The sequence below is a fragment of the Nanorana parkeri genome, unplaced genomic scaffold, assembly GCF_000935625.1.
Source record: "Nanorana parkeri isolate BGI_ZX_2015 unplaced genomic scaffold, ASM93562v1 scaffold65, whole genome shotgun sequence".
Taxonomy (NCBI): Eukaryota; Metazoa; Chordata; class Amphibia; order Anura; family Dicroglossidae; genus Nanorana; species Nanorana parkeri.
In genome coordinates, this window is record NW_017306333.1 from 788976 (window position 1) to 811313 (window position 22338).

General features: G+C 39.9%; 1 protein-coding gene across 1 annotated transcript in view; it reads right to left on the reverse strand.

Annotated features, from left to right (window-relative positions):
• MYRFL (myelin regulatory factor-like) overlaps positions 1-22338 on the reverse strand; it is a 76290-nt gene that overhangs the window by 51363 nt on the left and 2589 nt on the right. Inside the window, exons 3-6 of the mRNA XM_018576338.1 lie at positions 22093-22253; positions 20070-20211; positions 13100-13196; positions 6380-6470 (exon numbers count right to left, since the gene is read on the reverse strand). Coding sequence (XP_018431840.1) covers positions 6380-6470; positions 13100-13196; positions 20070-20211; positions 22093-22253 — 491 coding nt within the window. The remainder of the gene's footprint in view (positions 1-6379; positions 6471-13099; positions 13197-20069; positions 20212-22092; positions 22254-22338) is intronic.

A 22338-nucleotide genomic window follows, 5' to 3' on the forward strand; every position in this document is an offset into this window, starting at 1 on the left:
GTCAGTAGAGTACAGAACCTTTACCCTACCACATATCAGTATATCTACAGTATATCAGAGGAAAGATGCTATCAGAAACAAACGAAAGCAACAGGATCAAACAAAGTCCTTTTTCTCTGACCATCATAGCTATCAGGAAGCTTTTAAACGAATACAGTTAAACAGAATACAGTACAAATATTGACACACTTTGGTGACTGACTTATAATAGGTAAACATCTTGCTATTACCTGCTGTCTGGGGATAGTCTCTGTTCAACATATGGATTGCTATATTCCATGCAGGGTATGGTGGGGGAACAATGCCATGAACTCCCTTGGTTATTCACTTTCATGCAGTTCTCCTGTGAAGCACTCAGAGAATAGAGTCCTGATGCAGGGTTTGGGGACCGCTCCACATATCGGCAGGATCCAGTGGACTGTATTGAAGGGGGAGGTTGAAACCCATTTGGATAGCAAGGAGTATGCATTAAACCTATAAGAAATAGCAATGTTACCAATAAGAAAATAACAATGTATTTACATCTTAAGTGTTATAATAAAGTTTAAACTTTACAAATCAATATCTGACAAAATGTAAGAAAATGATCTTCAGTTGCGGTTTTAAAAAAAAAAGGCTTTTTGAGCTACAGGCTTCTGCTCTGGAGGTCCTGGACAGATTACACCTTTCCCTGGCAGCAAACCATTGTTTAGGGGGCTTCTTATTTTTAAGACCATGTTAAAAAAAAAGTCTTCATAAACAAATGGAATGGCTAGCAGTCTCGGGAAAAGATTTGCAGCTTTGAGATCTGGCCCTTCACAGGGCCAACTATTGATCCAAGCCAGAATGTAAAAAAGTCAGGATTCGTCCTGACTTTGGCCTTCCATGTGTGATGGTAAAACTTCCAGGATGTTGTCTTTCTAGTTTTTAACAATATGGGTATCATGGATTCAGAGAGGCTCTTCCTTTAAAGGAGACTTTTCACCACAACACACAAAAACCTAGTTGAATCCTTCAGGTGAGCAACTGTGGCTGTTCCTAACAACAGTACCTTCTGAGACACTGTCCTAAAGCAAGCATGCTAAATTGAAGGCGTGAAGTTAAAACTCCCAATCTTCATATTTGGCCAAGGTCAGTGAAGCAGAAGGTATTGAAGCGCTGAATCAGCATAATAGCCAGGAAACTAGTATCTTCAAGGGGAAAGTCAGCAAAGGATGCCTAAATACTTTCTCATTCAAGGTCTATACTGAGAAATATATGTAGGCTGCCAATATTGACCTCTTTTTTTTTTTTAAATGCCGGGCTGCCATGCTGATTTAGTACTTTCTCAGTCACTAACACAGACCCAGATCTAAATGTAATCTTTATTCTGAATACAGCTGCATACTTTGCATATATTGTGAGTCAGTATCTCAGCATATATTGAAGCCATAGAATAAGTAGGAAAACCAATCAACTAGAATGTTAAGGAGGAGGTCAGCGAAGGCAGCCTAACAATTTCTCTCACTGGTGGCCTACATTAACGTGTGCAACCTGGATAAAAGGTGGCAAGCTGACCAGATTAATTAATGCTTTAAAAGTAAATGGCTTCACATAAACCAGTCACAAACTGCTTGACTGGAAATATATTGTACATTAACAGACAATAAGGAAGTTCATGTAAAATACAACATGCAAGCATTTAATAATTTATTGAATCAGTGCAATGACACTATGCAAAATGCATAAACCAATAGCAACCATATTTCTAATTCCATCAGTTTAGCAGAGACAGAAGATGAATAAAAAATAATGGCTGGTTCAGATGCTTGTTTGCCCAATTATGTATGCCTCAAACAATATTTTACATAAAAAAATCTTATACAACTACAACATCACTTTGATCCTACACCATGCGCTGCAACACAGTGTAAGTATGGAAGCCTATAATAGAGGCTATACTCCCAATAAAACCAGGTCATTTAATTAAAATTAATAACCAGAACTTACAAACTTTTATCATTTCTTTTAGTGTTAAATTACTTTACCATTAATTTGTGGTGGTGTACATGGCTCTGAACCAGAATCAGGAGGTGAATCCGGTAATCTGGGATACATAGAGAAATAATAATAATAATACAATATACCTTATCAGTTAATATTATTTTTTATATAAATGCAACAAAATAATGGTAATTTGTATAGTATTGTTTGTAAAAAAATGACCTTGATCATAACCAAAAGTACATAAATTACTAGAGTAGAATATAAATAATTTCTAATCAATTACTTCCCTAAACCAACCCAAAATGTATCTGGCAAAACCCATATTTTAACACAGGGCAAAATGGATTTGTTAACTATTAGTTTTAATGTTTCTGTAGTATTCTCCATCATGTAGACCTGTCAGAGATGAAAAGCAGAAAAAACATAATACCATAAAAAGGTCAGTCCAACCAAAACAAATATTTTACTCTTTGGTGGGTAGAATGCTGGAGAGTTAAACCACCTGACTGTTTCTTATATTTGTCAGAGATCCTATTGGTGAGAGGGTCCCACTCTGGTAGATTTTTTTTTTTGTAAATTCGTTATTTATAACAGACACAGTTGCAGGTCATGAAAACAAATATGAAGATCAAGTCAACTCTTACAGGACAAGCAGTAGGACGATAACAGTAGACGTGTTTACAATAAACAAGCAAATCAGAAAATGACTTCCTTCTGATCTTGGAGAAAAGCCCAAATAAGCAAGAGTGTACAATTCTGTCCATTTTAAACTATTATAGTTGAAATATAAAAAAATAAACAAACCAGAAGCAAAGAGAAAAGAGACTACATAGCCAGGATGGGGTAAAAAGAAGAGAAAAGGGGGTAGAGCGAAGGAAGGAGAAAAAGGGGAAGAGTTTTTAATGTATTTTATATTAATGGTGAACTCCAGGCAAACAGCTAAATACACACCTGAAACACATATATGAGAATTGTTTTACCAGTCAAAGGATTTTCATTTCTGTTTATTCATTCCTGAGATTCACACATAGCACAGATAGCCTGATGCCCTGATTTTTTTTCTACTGCAGATAGATAATACAACTAGATGGTGTACCTAGCCGTGTGCTTGAACAGTAAAAGGAGAAGCAACTGACTGATGAAGTAATCTTTCTGTTCTGCTCTTTCGACCTGTTAGCGTGTTCCTTGTTAGCGCATGAGCACTGCATCACAGCTGATTGTCCTCTTTGTGCACTTTCTCCCTAGCGTGAGATATGCTGTGCAGAAGATTGAAAGAGGGTGAGGCCAAAGGGGCTAGACAGGAGGAACCACAGAACACAGTGGGAGGCACAGTCATCCAATGCACCCGAAAGGGTATAGGATGGGAAGAGTCTTTGAGCAGCGTTGCTCTGCGAGAAAGATTTCCGGATAGGTGCTGGTGCTTTTACATAAGTTTTTGTTTTTATTTTTATCTGAGCAGAAAAGTTGCTTTAACTAAAATGCAAAGGTGGACAGGAACAGAGTTTGGAATATTGGCAGGGAAATTTTGTTGTTGAAGAATCCAAAACACATAAGAAGCCAGGGGCCATCTAAAGTATCACTTATTAAAGTGACACTAAACTCAGGAGTTAAATCCTAAAAATGCATTCAAGTACCTTAACTATTTAAAAAAATTTAGCTTATTTGTTTATCACTCAGCTGTAGATCCCCAAATCTTATCTGAATTGGTACTGACACTGTCCTTCCTTCCTTCCATGGTCCCTGTGTGTATTGTAAAGTAACCACGGCTCCAAGCTCACTTCAGTGATGGACTACAATCTCAATACAAATTAGTAAACTAAACATGAGATTGTAGTCCCTCGTGGGAGCAAACTTGAAGCGATGGCTACTTTACAACACACAGGGACAATGAGGAACAAAAGTAACCACCCCCTGGAAGGAAGGACAGTGTCAGCATGAATTCAGAGATGATTTGAGAGACTACAGCTGAGTGATACACAAATAAGATACATTTTTGTTATCAGTTAAGGTAATTGAATGCATTTATAAGATTTAACTCCTGAGTTTAGTGTCACTTTAATGGACTGGCCCTTCAACAGCATGACAAACCTTTGCCTACCCAAAGTACTGATTGGTGTGGCCTTTCTACAAATTTGGATCTGATCATAGCCTAAGATAGCTGAAAAGTTGTATTATTATAATTAGCTGACAAACCTTGCATAGCTAATTGTTAACAGTCAGTTACACACCCGAAAAATCATGTTTCAAGCTAAACAATTTACATATTTTTATTTTAATAAAGATGTTTTATTGAAAATGTGTAAGTTATTTCATATAGTAGTGTCACATAGTTATTATATAATACAGTTATAATTCAATAATGAATTATAGTTTTTATTTCAGGGAGAGGTAGAGCATTAAAAAAAAAAACCAGTAGACAGGATAGAAGATGCGGTTAAGAGTGGTAAGCAATAGTGTAAACAATTTGTGTATAATATCTCCCTAATACCCTTATAGTTTGTGGCATCGCCAGGTCATTTTTATGAAGTCACCTGTATAGATGTGGCATTAAGGGCAAAGGGGGTCAGACCTGTGTTTTGCTTTATAGAGTTTTTTAAAGTTTTGTTTGGTAGGCCCAGAACAGTTGTTGAAGTTTCTGAGTATGAATAAAGAACCTCTCCTAGTATACTTAACCATTGGTTTTCTGTTGAGAGCATAAATATCAGATGACCAATGTGGCATTATCATTTGGTCATTGTTAGAGAGGTATCCCTCTTTTAGGCAGCTGTAAATATGTGTCATTAGGCCTTTTGTATTGCAAGATGAACAATCTTCATTAGCAAGGCAAAATTGAATAATTTGCTCATGCATATGAGGATAGCTGTAAATAACGATAGAAGAATATATTAGGCATTGTATATTGTGTATGCAGCCTTGAGAAGGATTTAAAAGTTTAGTCTGCATAACGTTGTGTTAACGTAAACAATTTACATCTGTTACATAGACTGCTCAACAATAATCACAACATTATGAAGAACAAATTACACTGTCAAATTATGTAATATTGGCAATAAAAAGAATTATGGTGTTTATTTATGTATAGTTCCCCAAATGTAATTATCCCCATTGTGTAGAGAAATTCTGGGATATAGAGTATGTTTAAACCACAGTCATTATGAAACTGCGTATGTACTGTATATGTGTTTTAAAATGTTTTACATGTGCTATCATATGTGATGTTGGGGAGCTCACACAGCACTCCCACAGAGGGTTTTGCATAAAACAAAAGTGTTTATTTTCCTCTTGCAGAGCAGCCAAAAACGGTAAACACAAAATACACGATTATCTTCAGCAAACGCAAAGTAAAAGTCCAATTCTTCGGCACAGATAACAAAACATAAAGATGTCTCATCGACTTGTTGTAGAAAAGTCCCAAAACTGGGGAAATCCCTTCCCAGGAATAAGTCCTGCAACACTGCAATACAGCAACACAGCAGGTCTCTCCCACTAGCTACATTACTTTACTTTCTCCTGAACTCCCACAATCCTCTCTGGGAGTTGCAGACCTTTAAACCCCTTCCTGTGGCAGGAAGGTTAACCATTTGGTGGCCCTTAAAGGGACCACAACCCAAACAGTGGTGATGTATGCCTGCCTTCCAGGACCCAGCCTTGCCGTCCTCTACACATAGTATAACAAAACTTGTCATGCCCCATCACCTAAAACCAAAAATTTAATATATTGCAGTTTACCAATCCATAGGTGTGGTAGCTGCAATAGTTTTCACTTTTTCGGCCAAGAACATTTTCAGCAAGTACCAAAAATATCTGTTGATCTTGCCAGAAATGCAGTGACCTTGTCACTTTGTTTGAGATAAAAGACAGCATAAATATCCTTCATTGTGTAAACTACCATCCATCTACTTTGTAATGGAGATGGACAATGGAAGTCCAGCCTGTGTGACAAGCATGGCTTATTCAATGGATAAAAGTGGAGAAATGAGTATAGAAAAGAAAGGACATTTTGTATATAGCACAAAGGGAAAAAGGATGCATTGACATCACAGAGCAGTGGTGAGAGCTCTAACTTATTGTAGTTTCTATGCAGGTTTCCGGCAAAACTGTTTTGGCATTTGAAAAAACAAACAAACCTGATGATTCCCCACTGCTGATTATTTAACAAATACAAAATTAATTTAAAGAATGATTTCTGAAGTGACTCAGTCTTATCTGTAACACTGTGCTCTTGCCTCTGTTATCACAGATTCACTGCAAGTTGTTGACTTGTAACACATAAAAGCTAAGACTGGAATTGGAACAAAGAATTCTATAATTTCAAAGTCATTGCATTTTCACGTTTCATATGCTGAGACTGATCACTCCAAGCAGGAACTTTGAATCCAAATGAAAAGGAATTAATAAGAGGAATATTACTTACAGTACCCCAAAAGCAAAGTCATTACTGATGTACTCTTCCAGCATGCTTGTGTCCACCATGGGGTTATCCAAGGCTCTGTGTACATCTTGCCCTGCAAAGAACATTTGTTACAATTCAATGCACATACACAGACATCACTTACACTAGTACCAGCACTAAATGTCTTCTGGATTTTGAGCAAGAATCTAAATGTTGAGTGGAATACACAACCAAAGATCTAATACTAGCATGGCCAATTCCTTATATCTTCGACGCTCACTAGTAAAACCTCTTTTCTTACCCTCCTAAAATAGCTGTCACTTTGCTTTAGTCCGCAAAATATTAATGGAAATAAATGGTCCAAGAAACTCTAAAGCGTATGCCTAAGGCCTCATTCACACACAACGCAAGCAAAATTGTATATTGCGTATATACGCGTCTATGCGCGCACTATTTGCATTCCCAGAATGCATAATTTCTAATGGAAATTTCAATGAACTGTACGCACATAATGGCGTATACACACGCAAACATGCGTATTCGCGTAAAATACGTAGAAATACGCTGCACAGACGCATCTCGGTTCCATTCTGTTTTTGCGCATATATACGCTACGCAAATAAACGGCTCCATACGAGGCTATGTGTATGGAGCCATTTATATGCATATGTTGCATATGGTACAATACGCACGTATGCGTGTATATGCACGGCAGTGTGAATGAGGCCTAACTGTATTAAACCCATGGGAGAATTGGAAACTTTTACCCTGGGGTTAAACACAACCAACTAGCCCTTTCACAGAAGGCTCAGCCTACATGCAGGCCTTACCTAAGTGCAAAAATGCCAAAGAAATTTTAAAGTATCAATTACTATGCCATGCAGAATGTACAGCACAGCATACAGAGTAGGACAATATGTAATATAAAATATACAGCACAATGTATAGTATGCAGCAGTGTTGAATAGAGAATGTACAGCACAGCATACAAGATCAGATGGTCTAGATTGGGGAATGTACAACACAATGTAAAGAATGATGTGGTGTGGAAGAGAAAATGTACAGCACAGCGTACATAATGAGGCAGCATGAAGGAGCAAATGCTCAGCATATTATTACTATACTATCTCAGGGCTCTGACATACTGGAAGCTACTTGCATTTGACAGGATCACTAAAAAGTCTACTCATCTGCTCCTACAGCATTGGTCCTGCATTGGTTGAAGCAGTGAGGTGTTGTTCCCTCCCATTTTTTATCAAATGACTCCTTACATTGTGAATTTACTATTTCCATTTTTGTTTATGTCCCTGCAATGAGTTAAAAAATTAGGCTCAACTCACTAACTATATGCTATTTGCCTTAGTTACTATTTTAAACCTAGTGACTGTCGTTTTTAGTTGTTTGTTATTATTACAAATAATGGATTTACGTAGTAAATTGAGCTCATTATGTCTCTTAAATTGTAATTCAAAAATAATTTTTCCCACGTTAGTAAGTAGGGGCATTATAATTTCCAAGCGCTAAAATCGGCAATTACAAATTATATATTGTTTTACACCGTCTGGATTTTCCCTTATACCGTAAAAAAAACATTACAATGGTGGCGTTTTTAAGTACAAGTTTACTCTTGGATGGAGTCAATTCTGCAGAATATGGTTCACCCATAGAAATGAATACCCACATGCGTCATAAGATGAGGAGCCAACATATATATTTTCAGGAGAAAAAAAAAGAGACTGTGTGATGCTGGGCACAGAGAAGACCACCAGAGAGTGTGGTTACAGCTTCCATTCACAGCAGGTCGAACACCTGACACTGCATTACTTTAGCAGTAGCAACCACTGGACCTGCTGCTACCAGGTTCCAGGGTGATTCCATAGCTAGTCCCTAGACTTTGAGACCTGGTCTGCTTAGGCAGTCCAGCGCAGTCTCCCCGCAGGCTGGGCCTGAGGGAGGAAGAGAGAGACTCACATGGCCCACCCTGAGTATTTATCTGCTCCCCCAGCATGCACCACTGGCCATCATTCAACAGTGATTGGCTGTGGAGGGATATCTACTCCTAGCAATCCCATTGGTTTCTCCGTTCTATCACCAGGGCACACCCTGCAGTACCTCTGGCAAAAGACAGATGGCAAACAATGATATATTGTTTAGGGAGAAAACCACATGAACCAAAACTACAAATTAGTATCAGACCCCATACACTCTGATAAACACTAGATTTAATAGCACCCTTTCCACTAGGGCGCTACACTATGTTATCCTAGATTGTTCACTTATCCTGCCTTTTCCAAACTCTTCACCTTTAGTGAATAGCCTTGTATGTGTTATAAGCTTGCTGATAGTGTAAAGTTGGAAAAATAAGTTTACTTCTACTTCAATAAGTTCTGTTTTGGGTCTCTTGACTCCTGGAGTCTGGAGGCTTTTTAGAGCTTTGGGTGGAATAAAGCTTCCACTCCTAGGTCCACATCTTACCTGGTAGCCAGACTACATTATAAGTCTTACCATTCCACAGGCCTTTATATACAGTATCCTCTCTTCAATGCTTTGCAATGGGGCAAAGGGTCCTGCTGTCACGGGTCGTGTGTCGCTACAGCAGGACCCTTTTTGGAGCGGATTTTGCCGCGATTCTCGCTTGCTCAATGCAAGCATTTGCGCGATATCGCGCAAAATGCAAATCGCGCGACAAACGTGGGATTTGCGAATCGCGCAGTGTGAATGGGGCCTAAGACCTAGCACTATTTTTAAACATTACTGTAATATAAGACCTATCCCGAAAATAAGACCTAGTTTGGGGGTGGCCCAGAGAGCAACCAGAGTACATGGCGGGGACTAACCGCTGCGCCGCAGCTCACGCATGCCGCCCCTGTCACAAAATCAGCAGACACCTGTCTGCCACAGCCTTTGCTTAGAGAGCTGCCGCCTGACGGAAAACTACATTTTCCAGCAGGCAGCAGCACAGCAAGGAACGTATGGCCAGTGGGGTCGGAGTGAGGTGAGGTGACTGAGCAGTCCAGCCTGGCAACGAGAGAGGTGGCTCCCTGGCGGGGATCCCACATGCTGGTTTCAATTCTAGAGAGGAGAGCTCCAGGACAGCTGCAGCCTGGAGGTATTGTGACACTGTGTGTGACAGTATTTAAAATAAGACATCCCCCAAAAAGACAGTGTCTTATTTTCAGGGAAACACGGTACTCACAAAGAATACTGGAAGATATGCCACCAGCTCATCTTTATCATCTAAGTGTACACCAGGTGTCATTAGACAAAAGGATCTTGTTTATGTTTCATAATAAAAAGCCATTCATGAAATCAGTCTTTATAATGAAACACATACAGTGCTCAACCTTTCAATAATGTGTTCACACAACGATTTCACATCACTATCAGTTGCCTTATACCAGAAGGCAGCATGCAACTAGCCTTCCCTATTCCCGAATGAAGTTAATGCATATCTAAACCCAAGAACAAAAATGTAATATTTTTCAGATAACCCATCCTATCCTCAGATGTGGTAGCTGCATTTGTTTTCTTTTCTTTTTTCAGGCTTTTTTTCACCACTTTAGTTTCACTTGGTGATCTTGCCAGTAAAACACTTCCTGTCCTAGGGTGACAATGCTCACTCACTGTACTGTATCGATGGAGAAGCAGTGTTGTCACCCTAAAACAGGAAGTGTGCAAAGGACATTAGAACACCTTTCCCTCTCCTCTATAACATAGGGGTAGGTGTTCTGTAGTCCAAACAGGGAACTGGGAACAATGTTAACTGATGCAGTGCAGCAACTGATACGAGCACGGGAAGCTCAAAAGATTTCTGGCAGGATCAAACATATTTTAATTGCACTTATCAAACAGGTATAACAAAACATCTTCAATTGTTTATTTAATAGACCACAAGGAAGCAAATAGCAATTTCTTGTTAGGGTTTACATACACTTTAACTGGGGAAGCTTAGACTAGTTAAAGGGTAATTCCACTTTCCTAGGACAATTTGGTAAAATGGAATCACCCCCTACAATTATTATAATTAATGCAGACACTGTCCTTCCTTCTCTAGAGAGGCTACTTTTGTTCCCCAAGGTTCCTGTGTGTGTTGTAAAGTAGGTACCGCTCCAAGCTCACCCCGGTGATAGACCACAATCTCAATATAAATTCAGAATGAATTGAGAAAGCTAGTCAGATGACCAGCACAACGTCTTCAAGAAAAATACAGCAAGTCCAGATGGCTTGATTTATTTTTTTACAGATATTTAACTCCTGAGTTTAGTGTCACTTTAAACATGTCATATAAAAATATTCCACACACAATAAGGACTAAAGCCGAACTTACAATTTATCTACATAGGATACAAATTAGCAATTATTAGTAAACCATGCTAAAACACGGAGCTTGGAGCGGTGGCTACTTTACAACACACACACAGGAACCAAGGGGAACAAAAGTAGCCACCCTCCAGAGTATAGAAAACCAAGCCTTAAACTCCATCATTCTGCACTCAGCACAAGTAGCTTGTTGGTAATGTGGATCTTCAGAATGAGAACTGCCTTGAGCTCCATAACCAAGCCTCCCTGCTACGTAAACATCTGCTGCCCTAAGTAGGTTGTACAAAGTTCGGAGAACTGGAAAGACTTCAAGGACGCACATGAAAAGAGGATATGAAATGGCATATGAAATTGCATAATAACATGATAGTTGGATTTGTACAATCATTGTTTAGAAAGTGAAGTGTTAAAACACAGAGCTCTCCAACAACATAATAATTACCTAATAATACGGGAAGGAAGTAACCTGCTGTTACTATAGAAACATAAAATGTTCCTAATGTGGGCGTTGCAGCACAAATGTGTATCATGTTAAAAAACATTAATAGTAGATTACACTTTTCTAAAAATGCAGAAGAATATATTACCCATTTTGGTTTTGCTTAATAAAGGTAAAAATCATTTTCAGCATAAGCAATATTGTATGTCAATATATTGTATTTGCATGTTTCCAAACTGATGTAGCAAATAAAACAGGAAAATGGTTATAATTTTGGTTCCTTAATATAATGTCTACTATATTCTATCTAATTACACATGCACACTATCTGGGTAATATCACCCATGAAAACGTTTGGGTAAGTATGCTATAGTTGTGGGAGTTTCTAAGCATGAGCACTTCTCATGAACATCTAAAGAAAAGAAAATCTGTCCTGATACAAATACATAGGCTGCCATTGCAAACCTCCTGCTAAAATACTAGTTGTCTGTTTGTATTACTTTACATGCCCTTGACTTAGAACAAACATTCAGCCAGTTATGTCAACACTGATATAAATACTTGTTCTGGGTCGGGAACCAAGAAATTTTAAAGTTGAACTCCAGTAAAACATACAGCTGAAATATATCTAAATAGGTTGTTTCACCTGCTAAAGGATTCGTATTTTTGTCATCCAGTTTTGAGATTTACACAGCTCTGCTACATGTCTGATAGGGGCCAGGAGACCTGATTTTTCTCTGCCAAAGGTAAGTAGCACTTAAAGGTCTTGTCCTTCCTGTGAATGAACGGTGAAGTAAAGCAGCAGACTGATGAGCTCATGTCTCCTTCACTCTGCTTACTCCTTGCTTGTTAGCACAGAAGCACAATTGACTGGCTGCTTCTTCTCTCCCAGTCTCAGCTCTGCTGTACAGGGGATTGCAAAAGACTGACCCTTACATTTAAACAATATACAGTATATTTATTAATTCATACAGAGCTGCATAAGGCCTTGTTCACACCAAATGCAGAGCAGATCCGCTCAGGTTTCTGCACGCGCAGTGCAGTGGGTTGTGCCGCGTTTCTGCCACGTTTTTGATGCGTTCCGGGCCGTTTTTGGTAAAAAGAATTAAAAAATTTAGTTTAACATGGGCTTTCAGTGCGTTCCAGGCATTTGCATGCATTTTTGATGCGTTTGCATGCGTTCTAGATCTACAGTAACTCTTATATTGGATCTGACTACACAGGCCAGCCTTCGCTCCCCATGTGCATCGATGACCCGTGGCTATCTGCAACCCTGTTGTGCCAGTTCACCAGTTTTCCTACCTTGGACCACTTGTGGTAGGTCATGACCCCTGAAGATTAGGAACATCCCACAAGAGCTGCAGTTTTGGAGTTGCTCTGACCCAGTCGTTTAGCCATCACAATTTAGCCCTTGTCACAGTTGCTCAAATCCTTACGCTTGCTCATTTTTTCCAACACATCAACTTCAGGAACAAAATGTTCACTTGCTGCCTAATATATCACACCCACTTTTAGGTGCCATTGTAATGAGATAATCAATGTTAATCACTTCACCTCTCAGTGGTCATAATGTTATGACTGATCGGTGTCTACACCTATGTGATAAATACTGAATATTTTAACAATATTTTACTAGACAAATTCTGATCTGTAATGTGCAGTTACCGAACACAACCAAAGGGAAATCCTTTTATTTGTCTGACTACAGCAAACACCTGAAAATGACTGATCACTATGGGGTCTATTCACAAAAGGATGAAGAGTTTGGAGAAGGCATTAGAAGGGAACAATCTAGGACAACATAGCTGAACTGGAAAGTGAGCTGAATTGGAGAATTTGCCCAAATCGGCTATTTTGTCCTAGATTGTTCACTTCTCCTGCCTTCTCCAAACTCTTCTCCCTTTAGTGAATAGACCTGTATGAGTTACTATACAAAACTGTTATAGTTTATATAATATAATTTTCCAAAATGTAATGTTTACCTTCAAAGAACTGTTGCAGTGCTTCATTTTCACCTACTACATCCAGCCGATCCATATTGGTGTCTAGAAGATTCTTGACAAGTCTTTTGAGGCGACACTGCGATGTGTTAAAGATCTAGGCCATACTTCCAAAGTGAAGCTGCCTTACGCACAATCATGTCCCCGTGTTGTAGAGCAGATAAACTGCTAAAGACCGGGTCCTGCATTCATCCTTTTTTAAAACATCTGCAAATTACGAACAAATATCTCCTAAGTTAGAAGGTGCCGTTTATTCCACCGAGAAAAGGAGATTACACTATATCCATGATTTCCTGGTTTAAGGACCTTTAGCCTATGTGCTGTGGACAGCACATGCGTAGACAGCAAAGTAATAACCATTAATTCTTATCTAACGTTTGTCCTTCCATGCAGCAAAACAATTTTTACAATGTATGCTATCAAGAATCATGATACGCCTCCTCAAGTATTGGCTGGATGGCACTAAAGTAGTTTAATGCATCAGCAAAATTGATACAATTCTCTACTGACCTAACAAGAATATTTTTTGGCTATAGAGGTATGCGCCATTACATCTGCCTAAACACATATGAAAGACAACAACACTATCATGTAATTTACTAATTTCTACACCAGCAGCTATGGGTATACCATCAATATAACCAGATAGCAAGTATAGCTGCTATGTAGTCATTTGCTATTACTAATACTAATGTCCATTATACAATTAAAATAGCATACAGTGTAGCCCAATATACAACCTGGACTAACCCTAATAGTAAACCAGTTTATATCTTAAGCTTTTTCCTTCAATAAACTGTTTTATTGCTTACTAATAAACTACTCTTTCAAAAGTCTCAATGTAGCCTATTAAAGTACTGTTATACTATAGTTTTTTCAATAATGAATCCAGATAAAATGAATATACATTGCCCAGCAAAGTATTTCTTTACAATTTTCCCCAAGTACTTACAGGCATCAAGTTTCGGAACAGCTCCAACTCTCTCAGCTCTACTTCCTTGAACTTCCTGTCTAGTACAAGATCACAAGGAACAGAGTAGTCTCCAGCAACAAACTTCCTACCAGCTTGGAAAATTAGGGGAGAACAAGGGAGTTTCTTAACTTGACATGCCTGTGTGTTTGTGGAGACACATACAGCTAGCACACACAAGGATGGCTCCATAGGACCCTCCAATGGAAAGGAGACACCGTACAACAGGTTATCTAGACCAGTGCTCAGGGGACCAGCTGTTTCTGCAGGAAACTAAAACTTAATACACCAAGAAGCAGCATCCATTGTTATTAAAAACATAGATTAAAAACATTTTGGCTTTAACATGGCTTTAATACGCCACATTGTATCTATAATTCAGTTTCTTCTTAATGCAGCATAATATTGTCAATGTCTATGTGAAGGACATATTTTTGTTCCTCTGGTGTTTTCTTTACTACTTCATGGTGCAGAGTGATTAGCAGTGCCTAGCCAAGGTGTCTACATTTTCATTCTTGTTTTTAGTAGCAGTAGCAGTCGAAGGGATTGGCCATAGGCTTGTTCAATCTCCTATGAACATTCTTATTTTCTAGGAAAGGTGTGTTGCAAAAGACATAACCTTTCTTAATGAAACAATCCTATGGGTCAAAAAGCTTTTTTTTAGCTGTATTTTTAAGTTGTTTGTAAAAAGTTAGGATTTTTCCTCCTGATCCCTTTGCAATTGCCAGGGTACCAGTATTATCGTTGGCATTAAAATAATTATTTGCGGCATTGTAGTAACTGCAATGGGTTAATCATAATGGAAGGTTACAGGAGCAGGCAGGGGGAGAAGAAGGTATAAATCTAGCTATAAATGATTGTATACATTATGTACACACATAACACACACATATATACACACTGAGTGGCCAGATTATTATGACCACCTGACGTTTGTAGGCAAATTTGCTATAATTAGCTATAATTTCGCGCTGAAGTTGCTAGAGGGCCAGACCATTATAAATAGGGAAGCAGGTTGTTTACCACGACAGTAGAAGTGATTTTTTTCTGAAGATATGGGTAAACAACTCGATTTAACAGCCTTTGAACGTGGGATGATTGTTGGCGTTAGGAGCCATGCAGCGAGTATCAGCAAAACAGCAGTATTCAATAAATGTTCAAGAGCAGCTGTTGTTAAAGTGTTTGAAGACTGGACTGTCAGCTGAAAATCTGGGTCTGAGCGTGCGAATTGTGGCCGTCAGAGATTACAATATAACCTGTGTAAATTTCCTTGTGGAGCCAGAAGTAATTAAGGGGTTCCTATCTCATCAATCACATCAATCTTGGCCCATTATACTAGCAGCACGTCTGACAGCTTACTGGTACAGTGTCAAATATTTCATAAGTTCTTAGCATTATTACAGATGGATGGCTTAAGGTGCAGTATTTAAGATATTACCTTTATTTTGTTTGGTTTTCTGATAATGCTGTAGTTTTCCAAAACCTAAACCAAAGATGCAGACTATTAAAACATTCAGTAAGGCAGCACCCAAGTGAAACGTGCAAAAACGTTTAGCAACCAGATTTGTTTACTTGATGACGTTCAAGAGGGGATATTTATAACTAAACTATCTCATGAACAAAATCCAACTGCAATTTAAGAGAAACAACATCTCTCTGTTTAAAACAAATATGTTTTAGGATCCACATGACTCAAATAATCCATGAGATGCAGAGCACTCCAAAAAGGCAGCATTTCTTCATGTCTTACCCTCCTTATCATGTCACCACATGCTGGACTGCGTGTGAAACCCTGCTTCATTTGGTTCCCTAAAGCAGTGCTCCCCAACCTTTTTATCGCCGCGGACCGGTCAACGTTTGATAATTTTACGTGGCCCGCTGAGGGGGGGACGTTGATTGTTTATATTTTAGATTGTTTTGATTTAATAATTTTAATTTAATTGTATTTAAACATGCCTTCAAAATAAAACACAGTTACGCCAAAAAATGAAAGCGTTGGAATTCTTCACCTATTCCACCACCGAAAAACTGGGCGAGATTACGTTAAAATGTGTGACCACGTCACTGGTCACACATTCTAACGTAGTCTCAAACTTTGATAGATCACATGCCAACCTGTAATCATATAATCAGAGAAATAGATTATAATAGGGAACATTACAGTGTAATATTCCCCATTATAATCCACTTGTCTAATTACAAGAAAAAGCATTAAATAATAACTGTACACAACTACTATCCCCCTCCCGCTCCCCTGCCACATATCTATGACCCCTTTACAAACCCCCATCCACATATCTATTAGGCCTCATTCACACATGAATCGGCCTGCACATACAGCTCCGTGCGGGGCCGTACCAAGTAGCTGCCGGGAAGGACAGGTGCTGCGTGTGATTAGAACGCAGCCCCCGCCCTTCTCTATGGGGCTACGCGGCCGTACGCCCCCCTACGCTCACCTCCTTTGCAGGTCCGTAGGGGTGCGGGTTTTCTGGCCGGGACGCATACATGTTCCATTCCGGCGGCGTATGGATACGATCACCCAGGCCGATTCGTGTGTGAATGAGGCCTTATCCCTCTACAACCCCCCCATCCAGATATCTATTACTCCTCTACAAACCCCCCCTCCCAACCACGTATCTATTACCCCTCTATAACCCCCCTATCCAGATATTTCTCACCCCTCTACAAACTCCCCCATCCAGATACCGACCGACATATCTGTACCCAGCTGCTGCTGCCTCCTCTCCCCCCTCCCGCGCTCCGACTTACCCAGCCAGGGAGTTGTGTGCACTCACTGCAGGGGGCGGGGCTTGTGACACACACGTCTCCTGTGACTCACCTCCCCTCCAGCCGCCTGTTACTATGGACGCGGCCGGGAGGGGAGGTGAGTCACAGGACCCGACCCCTCACTGTGAAGCCCGTCGGCAGTGCGGGGCCCCGTGGCCCGGTACCATTTGATCCACGGACCGGTACCGGTCCGCGGCCCGGGGGTTGGGGACCACTGCCCTAAAGTACATACATATCCCATTCATTTACTAGATATTGCAAGTATGAGCGAAAAATGATCTCAATGGGTTTTACCTCCTCCTAATTATCTGTACTGTAACATAACCAGTGTTTTGTTGTTTTTTTTAATTAAAGTTTAGCATGTACAGCAGGAAACACATATTGTTCACAATCACAGTAATAAATACAAATGCTCACAACAGCAGTGATGTCATGCACATTGCAGTGCTGTGTTAAGAAAATCAATTGTGCAAGATAAGCTGTAGGAAATATCGGGGTACACAAAAAAAGAATGATGGTGGGAAAAGGCTACTGTATTCTGCAGGGCTGGCTGCATGAAGGTTTGTAAACATTTGTAACTTCAGGATGACCACAAGCAGCCTGCCAGTCACTTGACGGTCTGGAGAGAGAAGGGAGGTTAGTGGTGGGCTGAGGAGTGGGAACAGAGAATGGGATGGCAGTGCACAGGGGGAATGAGATTGCGCTGTTGTGTAATGTAAGTGACAAGTGCACTTCAAATCAAGGCTATGGGAGCATCAGGACTTATTTCAAACCTTGCCAAATGCTGACAACCTGTATAGAGTATACAATATACAACTTGTCAGCATTGGGTGAGTCCTAGTGCTCCCATGGCCCTGATTTTAAGTAAACTTACTGCAGAATTTAAAGAATCAAAAGTATACAGCTTGTAGACATGTTTATGACGATGTCAGTACAGTACTGACTGATTTGGAAAGGAATGGGGGGAATTCAATTCATGGAAATGAACAGGTAAGCAAATGAAAAAAAGTTTGGCAAAAATTACTGCAGAGCATGGAGAAACAGTGTAATACCCTATATCAGGGGTGCCCACAATTTTTTGTGTTAAGATCTACTTTTCAAATGACGAGCTACATGAGATCTACCAACAAAAAAAACCTCCCTCACTATCTCTCTCCTGGCTGTCTCTCCTTGCTCATCCTCCTAGCTGTCTCTCCTCTCTCTCCTGGCTGTCTTTCCTTGTTTTCTCTCCTGGCTGTCTCTCTTCACTCTTTTGGCTGTCTCTCCTCTCTCTCTTTCCTGGCTGTCTCTCCTTGCTCTCACCCCTGGCTGTCTCTCCTCTCTCTTTCCTGGCTGTCTCTCCTCTCTCTCTCCTGGCTGTCTCTCCCCTCTCTCTCGGCTGTATTTTGCAAACAGTGCAGTGCAACAGGCTGTGTAAACGAATATTCTTTGATATAATACATAGCACTTCAACCACCAGTATCCACCAGAAAGGTGTCAGGGAGCTTGACTCAGCAGACTCAGGCTAATAGGTAATCATGTATGCACAGCTAAGTAAATATGCCAAAATGGAATAAAGGGGGCACCATTTACACCCTTCGTGATCTACCAGCATCAGCTTTGAGAGCTACTAGTGGATCACGATCTACCTAATGGGCACCCCTGCCCTATATAGTTGCCAAATTAATTTTGTATTGCAATGTTAATAAAAAAACATTTTTTTCCCCCGTCAAATCTGCAATATTCACAAATAAGGTTCATAAGCACACAAACTACATTCGGTGGTTAAAAGCACAGGAATGCATGCAAACCAATATCTATTCTTACCTGCAAAGTGTGAATGACAGCTCAGGTAACACACAGAAAATAGCATATCACAGGTGCAATTTAGGGCTCATCTCCCATCAGAATAAGCCCTAAGGCTTTCCTTTTCACGTTTCATCTGTCAGCTCAGTAATATTTACAGGGTTATTCACAAAAGGGTGAAGAGTTTGGAGAAGATAGAAGTGAACAATCTAGGGCAACATAGCTGTACTGGTAAGTGGGCTGAATTGGAGATTTTTTCCAGTTCAGATATGTTGTCCTAGATTGTTCATGTCTCCTGTCTTCTCCAAACTCTTCACCCTTTTGTGAATAACCCTGTAAATAACAGCTTTTCAGTGTGAGCGCCTACCTTAAAAGTAAATAATAGTTTTTATTCAATTCTATCTGAGTTAATAGATCACCAAGAGGGCTATTGACTTGCAATAGGTAAATTTACCAGCTCAATTCAATTCAAGACAATATTTATGTTGATGTCTGTGCTTTTGTTGAGAAATATAACCCCCGTTTTTTTGTACGAGGGTGTCAAGGACAACTAGTGAGGGAAAGCAAAAAATATGGGCTTAAGTGGGGGTTTCAAATCAGTACTGCAAACCATACTGAGCTGTTAATAAATTACCAGACATTATTACTAGGGATGCACCGATACCACTTTTTTAAGGCCGAGTACGAGTACCGATACTTTATTCCAAGTACTCGCCGATACCAATTACCGATACTTTTCCTTAAAGGGACAGGTCACATTTTTTCTAAAGCAATAAAAAATCATGATTTTAGGTCAGTTTCTTAATATTATGAAGAACATGAACACTCTGTAGTGTGGCACAGCTATATCCATTTCTGCATACCTGGCTTTATATTATAAGAACTTTATAATATAAAGCCAGGTATGCAGAATTGGCTACAGCTGTTCCACACTATACAATAATACACTGTTCTGGAGTCTGGACATGTGATAATCTATTTTCCCCACTAGGGGGATACAAGCCTTAGTTAGCAATGGCATGATAAATATTCATTTCATTATTCAATGTCTTTTTTTTATATATGCAAATACTCGGTATCGCGGCCGATACCGATGCTTGTATCGGTATCGGTGCATCCCTAATTATTACATTAATTAAACTATAAGAACACAAAAGTTGGATTCCTGTACTCCCTGATATTCTTGGCGTCTATGGGGAGACGTAAAAAGTTTTAAACCTTCCGGTTATACTGCCACCTATAGGAGGATTGGACTCGGAAAAAAAACTGAACGCCAGCCGAGGAGATTACCACTCCTATTACTAGCATGCCTTTTTGGCAAAACAATACCAAGAGCATGAAAGAAAACACAGTGGGGTGGCATCTGTATCACCCAATGGAATCCCTAGAAAAGGATTCTACAGTGAATACAAGAATCATATTTTCTTTCTCATCCACAAAGGGACACAGGACGTTTTTAAACTTCAGCACATCAAACAGCAATCCAACTGGGCAGCAGACAACACAACAAACAACAACCAAGAAGCCAAATTTAACAGAAACTTGGGACTGCCTGCAGTTCAGAGAATCACCTGAAGCACCTTACACCCAAAAAGCTGGCATGAGAAGAGGCCAAAAAATCCAACTAGTAAAACTGGGAAAATGTGTCAACTGAAGACCAGGTAACAGTCTTACAAACCTGGGAAACATGTTTGATGCTGAAATGCACAGAAAGCACTCAGAGCCCTAGTGGAGTGAGTCTTGTCTGGAAAGGAGGGAACCCAATCCTTGAGACCTTAAGCTTTCTTAGCCACCAAGAAAAGGTGGAACTAGAAGCGGTGCTCCCTTCCTGGGCCCATATGGAATGGCGGGATTGAACAGGCCAAACCACATCTAGGCAGTATACAAAAATCTCCATCTGGTGAACTGGAGCTGGACGTGAAGAGGGAAGGACAATATGAGGCCAACTTACCTGTCATTTTCAAGAAACTAATCATGACGACGTTTTTACACAAACCCCTCTAATATTATAGAGCCTTACCAGTCCCTGTCCCTCACTATAAACTACGAGCTATATACAATAAAATTATATATATTTCGGCCTTAACTAAACCACGGATTTCCAAAAACATAATGCTTAGACATGAAAACATCTTAAGCAGCACACATTCCCTCATTGGTACTGTAACATTCTACTAATTAAAATCCCTTTATGGACCCAAACGTCTTTCTCTGACTAGCGGTCCTGTGTTCCAGCCCAGTGTTACAGCTACAACTAGCTTCTGTTTATGGACCACACACAGCTACCAACAGTTTTACTCACTTTTGAATCTAAATGAAGTTGGAACTTTACAACATTTAAAAGACCATAAGCAAAACCCTAGTAGGGAATTATCCACTTACCGCAAAGTTTGACATCAGATAGAATCTCTCTTGACAATCTCTCCTTGTGCTATAGCTTGATAGAGAAAACTAAAATCTTCCTTTACAAAGTAGCAGTGGCAAGGTGTATAGACAGCAATAGCTTATAGCTCTCTTAACATCCAATCTGTAGACATCCTCATATAAAGTGATTTACCACTAGTACCTGACTGACTAAAATCTCAAAATATATACCTTCTTACTCCAACTACTTCCCCAGGTACAATAGCCCAGACAACGTACTACATACCTGATGCCCCCCATGTTCAACGTCTAGTGACTAAAATATATATTGATACATTAACTCTATTCTTAAACTCAATACAAATATAAACTCTCGGGAGGCTCTTTTATTTTACAAAATGCTGGAATTGAAAACAAGCTTCCTACGTAATCATACACTTTTAGTGCACATGAACAATTATCTCCAAGGCATAAAAATCCCCTTCACTTAGATTTAATGAGGTAAAATCCAGGCTCAACGAAAACGGAAAACTTACTGCTATACTTTTAAAACATAACTTTCCATCGGTCTGGCAACTCTGGAATATACCTATACTAGCTAATTTTCCACATTCTTATGCGATTTAATCCAGTGACTGAGAATTAGGGTGCTAAATCATTCTTTGGGATGAGCCAATGTTGAGTTGGCATCTGTCCAATTGGTTGCTGAATATGGAGGCCAGGAAATCCACATTTGGTGTCCCCCACCTGTGTCACAGGTTCTGGAACACCTCTGGGTGCAGAGACCACTCTCCTAGGTGCAGGTGCTGTCGGCTGAAAAAAAAGAAATCTTTCTGCCAATTGTCTATCCCGGGGATGCACATGTTTGACAGAGCTGGATCATGTTGTTCTGCCCAGGACAGGATTCTCTCTAACTTCTTTGCCACATCAAGACTATTTGTTCCTCCCTGTTCATTGATGTATGCCACTGCCATGGTGTTGTCTGACTAAATACTAAGCAAGCGATCTAATAGTTTGGGTCCATTGCTTGCGAGACAGCCAAAATCACCTTTAGTTACAGGACACTTACCAAGTCCGTTGCATTGACAGAGTGCAACCCCCCCAGACAAGCTGGTGTTTATGGTCAGGGTCTCCCAAAACACAGGAAGGAATGACTTCCCTGACATCAGAGCTGGATTCCAAAGCCAACAGGACAGGGGCAGCCTGGTCCTTGCTGTCAACCAACTCATTCTGTGCAGAGACATGACTGACTTGTTCCATAATAACAGAATGTCACATTGCAGATTTTGTGAATGGAACTGGGTAAGCAGAACTA